Genomic DNA, 15,308 nt, shown 5'->3' on the forward strand with positions numbered 1-15,308 from the left:
AAATCTTTAATTATAGAGTTTGTTCATTTTTCTGGATATATTATCTACTGATAACGTCTTTTTCTGGCTTTTAGGAGATTGCCCATGGGCATATGCCTAATCGAATTTGGAGGTTGTGTTAACTCAATAGCTACAGGTTTATTAGACACCTAAACATTGAGGACATAGTTTAGTATCATCCCATATCTGGGCCATCCCTATCCCTTTCATCTACATCTGTTAGTATTACCATAAGAGTTTTGAACAATACTTAGATATTAGGTTGACAATCTGAAGAGATCTTAGGCCCTACACTCCTTTCTAAGATTCTTTCAGTCAGATCTCTCTCCTATCTTGTTTTCATCTCATCCTCTCTGTCTTCTCTTTCCATAATCTTATTATCTCAACCTATTCATATTATCTTCCCAATATAAATATTATAAAAAATTCTTCACCGTTTGAAAACTATACGGAAATGTCTTTGTAAATGTTATTTGTATAGGTCTTGCTATCTTGTCTGTTATTTTAGATTTTGTGTGTACAAAATAAGCAAGGATTATACACTTTTTGGTTTAAATTGTATTTAATGTCAGTGTTATGTGCACAAAAATTATGTATTTCTCAATGGCTTTTGTTCCTATAAAATAACTATCTTCTTTCCTGTGTTGTTTTTGAAAGAAACAACCAAAACACATCCCACCACCCATTGCCTCTACCGCATGTTTCCTCCCTTATTTTCTTATAGTGGTTCTTTGAATGATTCTGTCCGTGTCTCAGTTCCAGTCTGCAGGTCATATTCATTATATTTTTGCCTTGTCCAAGTACAAAATAATTCCGTGCTTCCTAATGATCTCCCTTTATTAATATCAGTGGTGTCTTTAGTTCATTACTCTCAAATGGCAGTAGGGAGAGTTAAGAGGGCGGCTGGTGTCATAACTACCTGGGAATATTATATGTATGCATATATTTTCACTCTGCAAATTGTGACTCAGATTGAGGATGATATGGACATGTATATTGTGGAAAAATCTTCCTAGTGATTCTCGTATCTGGCATCTCTTTTCTATAGCCTTCTATCCTTTAAGAGCTTTATTTATTTATTTTTAATTTTTTTTTTAATGTGTATTTATTCTTGAGAGAGAGAGAGAGAGATGGAGCACGAGTGAGGAGAGGCAGAGAGAGGAGACCTAGAATCCCAAGCAGGCTCCACGCTCTGAGGTGTCAGCACAGAACCTAACGCGGGACTCAAACCCACGAGCCACGAAATCATTACCTGAGCCGAAGTTGGATGCTGAACTGACTGAGCCACCCAGGCACCCCAGAGCTTTATTTTTCATGATTTACACAACACTTTTTACTTATGGTCCTAAATTTCTTAAAGAATATCTCCTTTTTCTAACTGATTGCTATTTTGGCATTACCTAAAAATCATAAAAACATTCCTAACACAGTATTTTGCCACTAAAACTAGGTTACAGATTAAATGGCTTACCCAAATTAGCATAAACAGGTTTTTCCTTTTGTTTTTGTTTTTTTAAGGTGTGAGATGCCTGCCGGGCTCAGTTGGTAGAATGTGTGACTCTTGATCTTGGGGTTGTGAGTTCGAGCCCCACATTGGGTGTAGAGATTAATTAAAAATAAAATTATTTATTATTATTATTATGTTTATTTATTTATTTTTGAGAGAGAGAGCACAAGCTGGGGAGGGGCAGAGAGAGAGGGAGTCAGCAAATCTGAATAAAGCAGGCTCCAGGCTCCAACCTGTCAGTGCAGTCTGACATGGGGCTTGAACTCAACGAGCTGTGAGATCATGACCTGAGTCAAAGTCGGACACTTAACCAACTGAGCCACTCAGGTGCCCTTTATTTTATTATTTTTTAAAGTTTATCTATTTAGAGAGAAAGAGAGCAGGGCGCAAGCAGGGGAGAGAGAGAGAGAGAGAAAGAGAGGGAGGGAGGAGGAGGAAGAGGAGGAGAGAGAGAGAATATCCTAAGCAGGCTTGTGCTGTCAGCACAGAGACCAAAGTGGGGCTTGAACCCATGAACCATGAGATCATCACCTGAGCTGAAATCAGGAGTCACTTGCTTAACTGAGCCACCCAGGCACCCAAAAAATAACATATTTTTTAAAAGGTGGTTGTTAATTCTTATTTTTCACAGAATCTGGCTCATAGTTTGTTTCAGAAACAGTATCTGTTTTATAAAGATGAGCATTTAATGCTTTTTAGAATTATTATATAGAAGATTAAAACAATTTTTAAAATTGGCTACTCCCTCTTCCTACCTTCTAATTTTTTAGAAAGGGTTATTTCTTTAGCATCTACAGTTAGTATGGTTTCCATCTTCCTTCCAATTCAAATGTAAAAGCTCCCCTCTTAACCTTTCTTGTATAAAAGGAGTAGCTGCTCACTGTTATTCAAACATGCACTTTTCTCTTACTTATAGACTTAACTCCAACTTTATTATTCTTGTGACTAAACATTGGCAGGTGTTCAGTTATGCTTTTCAAGGTCCATTTCTTTTGTCCTTTTTCATGCTTAGGGATATGGGAGGTAGAAAAGGGTAATTCTTTAAAAACTTTTTAAAATCACCTTCAAAATACAGGTTGCCCAGAAATTTTTTTTTCCTTTTTCCTGGTCTTATCTCAAAATATATCAAATGTGAATAGATCAAACTATGTATAATGCAATGTAAGTTTTTAAACGTCAAGGCACTTATAAGTAGCTTAAATAGAGCATTTCTATGTAGAGGGAGCCAACATGATGAAAAGAACACCTGGACTGAGAATCAAGAGTAATAAAATACTAATAACTCGTGATGGTTTGAACTGATGTTATATAATCCTCATGCCTGTAATAATCACGTACAACAACCCCGTTTTAAAAGATGAGGAAAATGAAACACAGGTTGTGTCCTTTTTCCAAGTTAGAAGTCATGGAATTGAAATTGGGATTTGAACTCAAGTCCTGGATTTAACAGTAACAAAGCAATTGAATAACACCATCAAGTCATTTCATCTCTGTTTTTTGTTGAGTGACCACACAAGTAATCTTCAGTGTTAATTCCATTTTTAATCTCTCCCACACTATATAGAATACTTTGAAACCAGGGCGCCTGACTGACTCAGTCAGTGGAGCCTGTGACTCTTGATCTTGGGATTGTGGATTCAAGCCCCACGTTGGGTGTAGAGATCACTAAAAATCTTTAGAAAAAAACAAAAACAACCCCTCCCCCCCAAACGGTATACTTCTATTAACACTAAAGAGAAACAAGTGGATTCTCTAAGACATGGGTAGGCAGGATGCGTATGTGTAGGCCTTGTTTCTGTTTCCCTTAAGTGAGAGTCCCGTTAAGAAGCAGATCATGGGGTGCCAGAGTGGATCAGTTGGTTTAAGTTGAAGTCAGTTGACTTCAGCTGAGGTCATGATCTCATAGTATGTGAGTTTGAGCTCCACATCAGGCTCTGCGATAGCAGTGCGGAGCCTACTTGGCATTCTTGTTCTCTCCTCTCTTCCTGCCCCTCCCCTGCTCGCGTTTTCTCTCTCTCAAAATAAATAAACTTAAATTAAAAAAGAAGCAGTGCATGAATTCTGGGTTATTTAAAGGTCCCTATAGAGGTGCCTAGGTGGCTCAGTTGATTGTGTCTGACTCTTGATTACAGCTCAGGTCATGGGGTTGAGCCCTATGCTGGGCTCCACGATGAGCATGGAGCCTGCTTGAGATTCGCTCACTCTCTCCCTCTGCCTTTTTTTTTTGTAATGTTTATTTTGAGAGAGAGACACTGCAAGCAGGGGAGGGACAGAAAGAGAGGGGGACAGAGGAGCTTGAAGCAGGCTCTGTGCTGACAGCAGAGAGCCTGATGTGGGGCTCGAACTCACAAACAGTGAGATCATGACCTGAGCCAAAGTCAGATGCTTAACCAACTGAGCCACCCAGGTGTCCCAGAATTTGTCTTTTAATAAGCTTAATTGATAAATTTGTCATCAACATAAAGCTTAAGAATGAAAGCATGAAGACATTACACATACATGGAGACAGAGGATTTTCTCCAGACTATTGTGTTTAGAAATGAAACAGGAAATTAATATAGGATCTGTTGAATGACTAACCATAAGTTAATAGTATATTAATATATTAATTAATGATTTCCACTCTATCCTCGAAGAAACAAAAATGATTTGGAGTTATAAAATGTAAACTTATCGGGACGTTATGGGTGGCTCAGTTGGTTAAGCATCCGACTTGATTTCAGCTCAGGTCATGATCTCACGGTTTGTGGCTCGGAGACTGCTTGGGATTCTGTCTCTCCCTCTCTCTCTGCCCCTCCCCTGCTTGCTCTCTATCTCTCTCAAGATAAATAAAAATAAATTAAAAAAAAAAATAAAATGTAAACTTAACCATTCTTCTGTTTCTGTCACCCCCCCCCCTTTTTTTTCAATTAGAGTGACAAAGGCCTTGAAATAGCGGAGGTAAAAGATTGTCCCTGTGTCAGTAGGCTTCTCTGAAGATCATTGTCCCCTTAAATATGTGACAAAATGTTGCACAAGCTCTTAATCATGGTTTAACTATCAGAGGGCTTGAGCAATGTACACAAGCTAAGCCACCTTTCACATGCTTGCTAGAAGACAGAGAGAGAGGGAGAGACAGAATCCCAAGCAGGTTCCATATTAGACTTGGTGCTTCTGAATGCTACCGTCTTAATAGCTAACTTGGTAGCATCTCCTAGTGTTTGACTGCCAGATATAAGCTTAATATAATTCCCGGGAAAGTGTTGTTTGCATGAGAGCTTGACATTAGTTAGTCCTAAAAGACCACTCATATTTGAATGAAGGGTAATTTTGATGGTCCTTTTGACATTGCGATTCAGGTTTGTAGAGGACCCCATGAGGCATAACGCATTGGACTCAAACTCTGTGAAAGTTTGATGCTTTGTGATGCTGCTGTGAGTGAGCTCTCCCCTGTAAATCTGGTTCTGAGATTTAAAACTTGTGTGAGAAGGGAACCAACATTGTTGTTTTCAATGGGTTTATTATATGTATTAGGCAATTTTGCATCAGTTTTATTATTTAATCCTTACGACAATTCTGAGATAGATACTATAGTCCTTGGGGAAACAGATTGAACATATCCAAAATTAGTGTCTAAATTAAAATTTGAGTATGATCAACTCCAAAGCTGCTACTCCTTGCATCAGATTCACTACTTCTCCTCCAGTCTTCTGGTCCTCCATTAGACTTGACAGTAGGCTTCCCAAATCATAGGATGAACCTACTGTTTTGTTCCTGTACAGTCTTTCTGTTATTTCCGTGCTCCTATCCAACTTTATTAGGCCTTCCTTTGCCATAAGAAGTCACATTTGTTGAAAAAGAGTTTGTGCCTTTTGGGTCAGTTAGAAAAGAGAAATCAGGGAAAAAAAAGAAAGGAAGGAAAGGAAGGAAGGAAGAAGGAAGAAAAAAAGAGAAAGAGGAAGGAAGGAAGGAAGGAAAAGGAAGGAAGGAAGGAAAAGGAAGGAGGAAAGAAAGAAAGAAAGAAAGAAAGAAAGAAAGAAAGAAAGAAAGGAAGGAAGAAAAGTTCAGAATAAAGACAGTATTTCTACAAGCTTTGGAAGAGACCCCCAATGTGACAAAAGCCTTGTAGTTCCAGGACATTGCCCACTTAATTAATTTTGGGAGGACAGTTTTCTATATCAGATTGTCAGTGTATTTTAAATATTAAAATTTCAACTGTATTGAGGTATATTGAAGTATACTAACAGCACATATTTTTAAATTTTTTTTAATGTTTATTTTTGAGAGACAGAGAGAGCATGAGCGGGGGAGGGACAGAGAGAGAGTGGGAGACACAGAATCCAAAGCAGACTCCAGGCTCTGAGCTGTCAGCACAGAGCCCGATGCGGAGCTCGAACTCACAGACTGTAAGATCATGACCTGACCCGAAGTCGGATGCTTAACCAACTAAGCCACCCAGGCGCCCCAAGTGTACAACTTGATCAGCTTTGGCATGTATACACCATGAAACCATTATCACAAGATAACCTTTCGTATCTCCAAAAGTTGCCTAATGTAAAAATTTATTTTTACAAATTTAACAAATTTGTTCATGTAGGGGCACCTGGGTGGCTCAGTCAGTTAAGTGTGTCTGACTTCAGCTTAGGTCATGATCTCACAGTTCGTTAAGTTCAAGCCCTGCATCGGGCTCTATGGTGACAGCTCAGAGCCTGCTTTGGATCCTCCATCCTCCTCTCTGTCTGCCTCTCCCCTGCACGCACGCTCTCTCTCTCACTCTCTCTCTGTCTCTCAAACATTAAAAAAATCAAAAAAACAAAAATTTGTTCATGTTGCTATGTGAGTCTCAAGTAGTAAAAACATTAAGACTGACTGCAGTCTTATAGGAGTGAGCATAGAGGGATAAGCAGTGAGGCCTTTGAATGAAAGGCTGAAAAAGGCCTCTTTTTTTTAACCTGAAACATTGCTTGAGAAAGAGTTCTGGCATTTAGTAAAGCTATTCTTATTATTTGGCGTATAATCTAGTTTTAGCTTTTTAATTTTCTTGTGAAGTATTTTGGTGCCTAACTAAAAATAACCATAGAAAACAGTTGACCAAGGAAAAGAGAATATCTGCATAAGTCATCTAGACAGAAGGTAAATAAAAACTTGAGAAAATATGTATGAAATTAGGACACAAGGTGGAGCCTTGGCAGCTTTCTTTCTATCATGGGGAGATTTCAGGGCTTCCTGACCTGGGGAGGTGGTTCCCTGGCAGTTGTCTATCCTGGTGGCCATCTGTCCCTCCTAGGACTTGAAGCCTGTGATAGGTTTGTGAGGAGAAGGGAAAAAAGACAGGAGCGTCCTTCCACTGAGACTGCTTGGTGAGCAGTGTAAGCAAGCCTGACCAGAACTTCTTTAGAACTAGTGAATTTGCTAAATGAACCATACCCTCAGGGTCCAGTGGGCAGTGAGTAAAAACCTAGAAATTGCAAATGCAAACATAGCTAAAAGTGATTTTAGAAAGGTAGAAAAATGCCTACATTATTGACATTCAAAGTGGTTATTTCCTTCTTGTGTTTAAACGTACAGGCTTTCTTTAAGGAAAACTCTCCATCTTACAACTTTGCCCTGTTGTTCATACATTCCTCACATATGGTAGGTGAGACGGTGACAGTAATAGGTCCATTTTGTCACTACATTTGGTGGCCTCACTCACAGCACTGAAATTTAGTCACCGTTTTCTTTTGCCTCATCTTCCAGTTCCTTCTTGGATCTTATATTGTTCACATCATTGGCAGTTGTGTTGGTGGGCTGCATTTGGACTGTTGGCTTCTTGCTCCTTGTGATTCATGTTTGACTTTTCATCCCTCTAAAAGTTTCCTCTTCATGGGTGGGGCACCTGAGTGGCTCAGTCAGTTGAGCGTTTGACTTCAGCTCAGGTCATGATCTCGTGGTCTAGGAGTTCGAGCCCTGTGTTCGGACTCTGTGCTAACAGCTCAGAGCCTGGAGCCTGCTTCGAATTCTGTGTCTCCTTTTCTTTCTGCCCCTCTCCTCCTCACACTCTCTCACTCTCTCTCACTCTCTCTCACTCTCTCTCACTCTCTCTCACTCTCTCTCAAAAAGAAACAAACATTAAAAAAAATTTTTAATTTTCCTCTGCCTCCTCCCCCCCCCCCCCCCCCGCCATGTCCATTTCTTTCTTCCCATTAGCCATATCACTTGGGAACCCAGCCCTGTAGTTTTATCCCTATGTTACACATTTACTTCTTCAGGAATCAGATTATTTCAGTCTATCACTTACTGTGTCTGACCCTGGACAAGTTCTTTCTCTCTGCTTCAATTTTCTCATTTGTAGAATGAGTGGAATAGACTGGCCATAGAGGGCTATAAATGTTAATGTGTGAGAAGTGCTTAGAGCTAGAGCGAATGTCTGCTTTTATGTTCAAACCTGTACATCTGAGATTATTACTCTACAAGCTGCTCTTAACCCTTTTCCCAGTATGTCTTTTCAGTTACCTGCACATAATTCAGTTGAAGTATCTCACTGAACCTGAAGCAGTTAAGAAACTAAGCAAAAAATCTTGTAACCCTAAATTCTCTGTCACTCTCATTTCCTATTTAGGTGATTCTTTCCTTTTTCTTTTCCATCATCCAGAACCACTCGATAGGTCTGGCCAGTGACCATATTCTCTGAGATCCAATTCTTTCCATTGCTGTAGTCAGGCAGTCATTTCAGCAGGTCCCCCTGATACCAGGCATTGTCTCTTTATACAAATGATAAAATAGCCTTCAGCCTTTTGTTGTTCACTAGCCTAACCCTAGCACCTGGAACATTGCTTGGCATGTAACAGCCACTCAGTATCTGCTGGATGAGTAACTCGTGTACTGTATCAGCCACCTCCGGTTACTTCCTACATTACGAAGTCTAAAGTCCCAAATCTTTCTATCAGGTTGCCACTGTTTCTGTCTATCTAGTCATTTCACATCATCGATTCTCTGTTCTACCTTAGCAAAATCACTTGCTATTTCCTGCTTACCTTGTACTAATTCTTGTTTTCTTATTGTTCCTATTTCTTGAGATGCCCTTTCCGTGTCCTGCCCAGAACACACTCTTTCTTCAGAATTTCTCCTCCTTTGCTCTGTTAACTTCAGTCACTCTTCTGTTGTGTGATGTCTCAGCTTTTGTTTGATTTTCAATGTGTCAATTTATACTTAAAATCTCTGGTGGGTTTGCTGTATCTGCTTACCTCAATTAGAAGTTTCTGGGGATCTAGGACAATGTTGGCTCTCTTGTAACCTTTTCTCCCTAGGGTCTTACACTCTTCCACGTGTTTAGTAAATGTACCTGCAACAACTCCGTGCACTGTGAAGATTCTTTTCTAGTAGTCCTTGTGAAGTCCTACAAAGGTTGTGTATTAGAGAACACTATTAGAGCAGTTTGTCTTTAGTGTAGAGATTTAGGGCTAATAAACAATGGAGGATTGGGAGTGTATTGTTCAAAACTCTGGGCCTACAGAGAAGGCATTCTGCTCTGAGCAGGTAATTCTGGGGTACTATTCAGCTGTGGGCTATATATATTGTCAGCAATGATTGTTTTTAATGATAACTTAGGATCCCAGGTATTTGGGGAGAAAATAACCAATAAAACTATAGCTTAAAGTGTAACAAAATCATATCTGACTTCCCCTATTTAGTTATTTAGAACATGTTTGTAACTCAGATTATAATTTGACAAAAGTGAGGAAAAGAGTAAATCAGAAAACTTCATGTTAATGAAGTGCAAGTTACCTTTCCCAAAATATTAAAATATGGAAGCTAAACAATACGAAGTCTGGATAGCTTATTTCCAGCATCATAGATATGAGTGCTGCCTGAGCTAGAATAAGAAGATATGCCATCTACTGGCATCACTTCCATGGAATTTTTATTCTCACCGATTTAAGTCTGAAAACTGAATTTCTGACTTGTTGGGCTGAAGGGCAGAAGGGAAGACTGCATTCCAGGGGCACCTGGCTGGCTCAGTCAATAAAGCATGCAACTCTTGATCTTAGGACTGTGAATCTGAGCCCCACATTGGGGGTAGAGTGTGCTTTAAAAATAAATAAATAAATAAAATCTCTTCCTTTATGATATTATCTTAAAAAGGTGGGGGAGGGAGAGAAATGAGTGAATGAATTGGCAGAAGATGCCTGAAAGTAGCATTTTGTTTTTTTAATTTTGTTTTTTTAAGTTTATTTATTTACTTTGACCAAACTGACACAAGCAGAGAAGGGGCAGAGAGAAGGAGAGACAGAATCCCAAGCAGGCTCCATGCCATCAGTACAGAGCCTGATTTGGGACTTGAACCCACAAACCATGAGATCACGACCTGAGCTGAGACTAAGAGTCGGACGCTCAACTGACTGTGCCACCCAAGTGCCCCTGAAATTAGTTTTAAGAAAAAGAGAGAAGGGGCGCCTGGGTGGCCCAGTTGGTTGAGCATCCGACTTTGGCTCAGGTCATGATCTCGCTGTCCGTGAGTGAGTTCAAGCCCCACATCGGACTCTGTACTGACAGCTCGGAGCCTGGAACCTGCTTCGGATTCTGTGTCTCCCTCTCTCTCTGTCCCTCCCCCACTCATGCTCTCGCTCTCTCTCTCTCTATCAAAAATAAATAAACGTTTAAAAAAAGAGAGAGAGAAGCCAGCTATCTATGGCGTAGGGGCATTCAGATGTAAAAAGAGCCAAAGTACCTATTTGATTGTATGTTTGTTTTGAGATTGGCATGCACTCCTGTTGTAGCAATGTACAAAAGCTGCTATGACATCTCTAGTCCTTTTCTAAAGAGCTGTCTTTCAGTCTGGACGTGGTTCTGCTTGCCATTTGACTGCTTTTGTTTGCAGGCCTGCTATTTTATATGTGTCATGACACTGACGACAAAGCAGCACATGCAAACCTGGAAACCACTTTAGAGATTTTCTCCTGCCTCATTTTGCTGAGTGAGAAGCGTATTTCAGGTTAAAGAATATTGCTTAAGGTTGCACAGCTAGTTAATAGCAAGGCTGGGAGTTTCATCTTGGTCTCTAGATTTCGAAGGTAATGATTTGGAATGGTGCTTCTCTAAAAGAATGTTTTTCTAGCAGAACAATTATGTAGATATGCTCTGGTACTTAGGCTGACCATACTGACCCCCCCCCCCCCCCAGCAATATCAGTGGGATATATATCTGAGGTGTTTCCTTAATAGAGGTGATGGGTCTTTAGTGAACTCTCCATGTTCTCTCTCCTAGTTCTCCTGGTGGCCAGCCCATCTGGAAGACACTAGTAGATTTCTTTGCCTCAGGACTAGGCTATATAAATTGTGAAGTTTGCACAACTGACTCTACCATTATTTATAAATAGCGTTGGTACTGCAACTGTGCTTGAAGTGTATCCATTTCTGCAATGTCCTAGCATTCACATTAATTAGTGAACAACACAGAGGCTGAATGATATCTTTAAACACAGGGGCACCTGGGTGGCTCAGTCACTTGAGCATCCGACTTCGGCTCAGGTCATGATCTCGCGGTTGGTGAGTTCGAGCCCCGCGTCGGGCTCTGTGCTGACAGCTCAGAGCCTGGAGCCTGCTTCGGATTCCGTGTCTCCCTCTCTCTCTCTGCCCCTCCCCCGCTCATGCTCTGTCTCTCTCTCTCTCTCTGTCAAAAATAAACATTAAAAAAAAAAAAATTTAAACACAGAGGAAAGGGGAGATTCACGTGTGTTATGCTTGGAGACTGAATTCTCACCCGTTTTCATGTAATTTAGAAGACAGAAGCCATGGTGGGCTGGTGACTGTTCCAGTCTCATTTTGGATGCCTTATATTTTCAGCCTATTGATAGTGGCCACAAAGTTCAGTTCATTGACTTATTTGTTCATTAATAAGTATTTCTCAGTGTCCCAACCCCCTTCTCATTAGCCTGTGTGAGTGTTTTGAATATGGTAGATGTTTTTATTTTTTATCCAAATTGACAATCAGCTGACATTAATGTTCCAGTTTGAACAAAGGACGTGATATGAATAACCTTGTAAGAAAACATTCATTATGTATGCTTTCAAGCTTCCCAGGGGAAGTCCTGGTAATTATAATGCAATTTATGCTTTATAAAGAAATCAGCCATTAATACCTCCTTCTAAACCATAAATGATTTTTTTCTCTCCCCTGAGCTATCTGGTTATAAACTTCTTACCCCTTTTGTTCTTCCTTTTCAACCCATAACTTCTCTGTAACAGATTAACTAATTGGGGTTAAATAAAACCCCTCAGTCGTTTTTGTGGTGATTGTGCAAATGAGGTTCATCTATAAGCCAGGAGCCAGAGCAGCTGGTAAGCTCATCATCTCCAGTTTGTGGTGTCTTTGACGAAGGACTTTTGGCTAAGTATTTAGGAAGTTGAGGCACTGAGGGAACTGCTCTGGAACACTGTGTTGGGGTGAATTGGGTTTAGAGATCTGTGTTTTGCTTTTTTGGTTGTTGTTAAGGTCGCTGATTTATTTCTTTAAAAGATATCCCAGCACAATTTGAATATCCCCTTAACTTGGTCCAAACACTAATAATATTAGTAAATTTGGATTCTGTGTCCTTTTTTTTTTCCTTTACCTTTTTTTTTTAAGTTTATTTATTTTGAGAGCGAGAAAGCAAGCACCAGTGGAGGAGGGGCAAAGAGAGAGACGGAGAGGGAGAACCCCAAGCAGGTTCCATGCTGTCAGCAAGGAGCTTGATGCAGGGCTCGATCTTACAAATCGTGAGATCATGACCTGAGCTGAAATCAAGAGTTGGATGCTTAACCGACTGAGCAACCCAGGCGCCCCTCTTTTCCTTTATCCTCTTTTTTTTTTTTTAAATTTTTTTTTTTTTCAACGTTTTTAATTTATCCTTGGGACAGAGAGAGACAGAGCATGAACGGGGGAGGGGCAGAGAGAGAGGGAGACACAGAATCGGAAACAGGCTCCAGGCTCCGAGCCATCAGCCCAGAGCCTGACGCGGGGCTCGAACTCACGGACCGCGAGATCGTGACCTGGCTGAAGTCGGACGCTTAACCGACTGCGCCACCCAGGCGCCCCATTCCTTTATCCTCTTTTAATGAAAGTGTGAATTAGGTACGAAATGGCTTAGAAAACATGAGGGTAAGGGGCTAGGGTCCTGGTTAAGGTAAAGTTAAGACCAAATAATTGGCCATGGGCCTTCATGATGATCTTTGATGAGCAGCTGGCAGTGATTGGCCTTGTTTTTTTCTCCTCTACAGTGGCAAGCTAGCAAGAGGCTTGAGCATTTTGCAGGGTATAAATAAAAATGCATTCATTGAGCTGAAACTCTTACTCATATCTTCTCTTTTTGAAGGTGCACTTACAGAGTGCTATGATGAACTGGGAAACAGATACCAGCTTCCAGTCTATTGCTTGGCACCACCAATCAACATGATCGAGGAAAAGAGCGACATAGAGACTCTGGATATTCCTGAGCCACCACCTAATTCTGGATACGAATGTCAGCTCCGTTTGCGCCTTTCCACAGGCAAAGACCTCAAACTTGTGGTCCGCAGCACAGACACGGTATACCACATGAAGAGGAGGCTACATGCAGCAGAAGGAGTGGAACCGAGTAGTCAGCGATGGTTCTTTTCTGGCAGACCTCTCACCGACAAAATGAAGTTGGAAGAGCTGAAGATCCCAAAGGACTATGTTGTACAGGTTATAATGAGCCAGCCTTTGCAAAACCCAACACCAGTGGAGAACTGATTGGTCCTATTGGCTGGTCCCCAGATCCCTCCCGCCCCTTTTTATTGTTGTTGTCATTTCCTACTCTATGGCGTGAAATTTATTTTCACTGCTCTGAATTCCGTATGAATGGATTTAGTTCTGAGGAATTACCAGTGAAAAATTCCATCTGTGATGGAGACCAACAAAAATAATTAATAAAACACAAAGAGCCAGCCTTTGAGACTCATGTAATTACCATTTCTAATTTGTAAGGCAGTTAAAAAATAGATAACCATTTATTTTAAAATAGCCAACAACAATGTAATGACTGTATTTAAACAATTTGGACTGTAAATAGAATGTTATGTCCATGAAGAACAGCACCAAGCACCTTGTGAATACAGAATCAAAAAAAAAAAAAAATAGATTCAAGAAATCATCAATAACAGTTATAAAACTTGAGCTTTTTAAAATGGAAACTGAAAAGAGCAGTATTCAAGGTTCACTTCTATTCTGGTCTTGATTCTTTGCTCAATACTATTTAGCCATAAAGGAGTAGAGACTGGCAAATTGTGTTTTAGTATTGCTTTCCCCATCCCCATATCTTGAGCTCCTTATTTACATTCACACTAAATTTTGGTGCCTTCCAACACATTGGTGGCAGGCACCCTTCTGGAACACTAGGCAATAATTTAGTGCGGTCAGATCTCTGATTTTCAGCTGATACTCACTTGAAAAGTCGCTTGTCCATTTGCTGCATAGATATTTTGAAATGTCTCTATGATGAAGCTGTTTTTATATCCAGGCTTAGAAGGTCACTACAATGTAATACCTTCAATTCATCTACCTACTGTGCTTGGGACTTTTCAGCATGTTCCCCCAAATGCACTGGGCCAGGGAATGCAAGGAATCAAGGGCAAGTGTTCCCACTATAAGATAATAAGGTAAATTCTCTCTTCTCCCCCACTCTGCAGGAAGGGTGTAAGTAAAACCCATTGTATCTGTGCCTGGGAGAATTGTGCCTATTTTCAGTCTAAGAGAAAATTTCAACTCCTAATTTACTAGTGTGTTTACGGACATCGCTTAAACATCAGCAGTGAGACCAAATGATGAAATATTGCTTTATATGTTAGTGCTTTCCAGTTCACTGTTACCTCTACTTGTGGTGGATGACAATTTTCCTCTCTCATCTTTCCTAGCACAGAGTCCAGTTAAGAACCATCTGCAGATTAGATGAGAAGACAAAAAAATCTGATGAGAGCGCCTGATTCTCTCATACTGTGACTGGAATAAAGCTGCCAAGGGTTATATTTAATTTGGAGCCTTTTCGAAGTTCCACAAATGAGAAGGGGGCTATCCCATAATTACTGTAGCCCCAAGCCTCGGTGAGATGGCAAGGTAGAGGCAGGAAGGTGCTTATACTGCTCTCCTTGGAAAATGATCAGACCTCCACACCTATTTGGATGAGAAGCACTATTATTATTAATTTTAATGGCAAAATGAAACTGCTAATTAAATGTAAAGTTTAAAATGGCATTAAATTTCCTATAGCCTGATTAGATATAATATCTGTAATTGTAACTTCTGTTTCTGAGAGCTTTACTTCCCTTTCTTCATGCAATCATCTTAAAGATTGTGGCTACATTTAATTTAGGATTGCTAATAATTGAATCTAAATTCAAGAGACGATAGCAGCGTTCATTCCGAAGGAGTATTTTGATATTTGAAGGTAGAGGTTTGAGGGTATTTGACTGTAACACCCTGTCATCGAAGAGTTTTGTTGTCATTTGTGTGCCACATTGACTAATAGCAACATCTCTCAAAGTCAGACAACTGGAAAAGTGTTCAAACCTATTTTTCTTAAGTTACATTGGGTGATATCATCAATAATCTATGGTTGGTAAGTTTTCTTGTTTGTTTAGAATTTGAGCTCTCAAGAATTTATTTTGTTTTAAAGGAAAATATACTTTGCATAACAATTTTCTGGGCATGTTTAACTAACCTGGATGAGAAAACCATGGTGCTGTTTAATGTAAATAGATTGATATAAGATTGGACCAATACTTGATGTGTACAATTTTAGTATGTAGGGTTTTTGTGCTTTTTTTAAAAAAAAAAAAAGTTCAATTTT

At 40.0% G+C, this 15,308-nt stretch overlaps 1 protein-coding gene across 2 annotated transcripts in view; it reads left to right on the forward strand.

Moving 5' to 3' along the window:
* Positions 1 to 15,308, forward strand: part of UBTD2 (ubiquitin domain containing 2) — a 62,666-nt gene extending 47,358 nt beyond the window's left edge. For both annotated transcript variants that reach the window (XM_042946695.1, XM_042946705.1), the window contains exon 3: positions 12,819 to 15,308. In XM_042946695.1, the coding sequence (XP_042802629.1) occupies positions 12,819 to 13,216 (398 nt within the window). In that variant the 3' untranslated portion in view covers positions 13,217 to 15,308. The remainder of the gene's footprint in view (positions 1 to 12,818) is intronic.

The sequence above is a fragment of the Panthera leo genome, chromosome A1 (assembly GCF_018350215.1).
Source record: "Panthera leo isolate Ple1 chromosome A1, P.leo_Ple1_pat1.1, whole genome shotgun sequence".
In the NCBI taxonomy this organism is placed as follows: Eukaryota; Metazoa; Chordata; class Mammalia; order Carnivora; family Felidae; genus Panthera; species Panthera leo.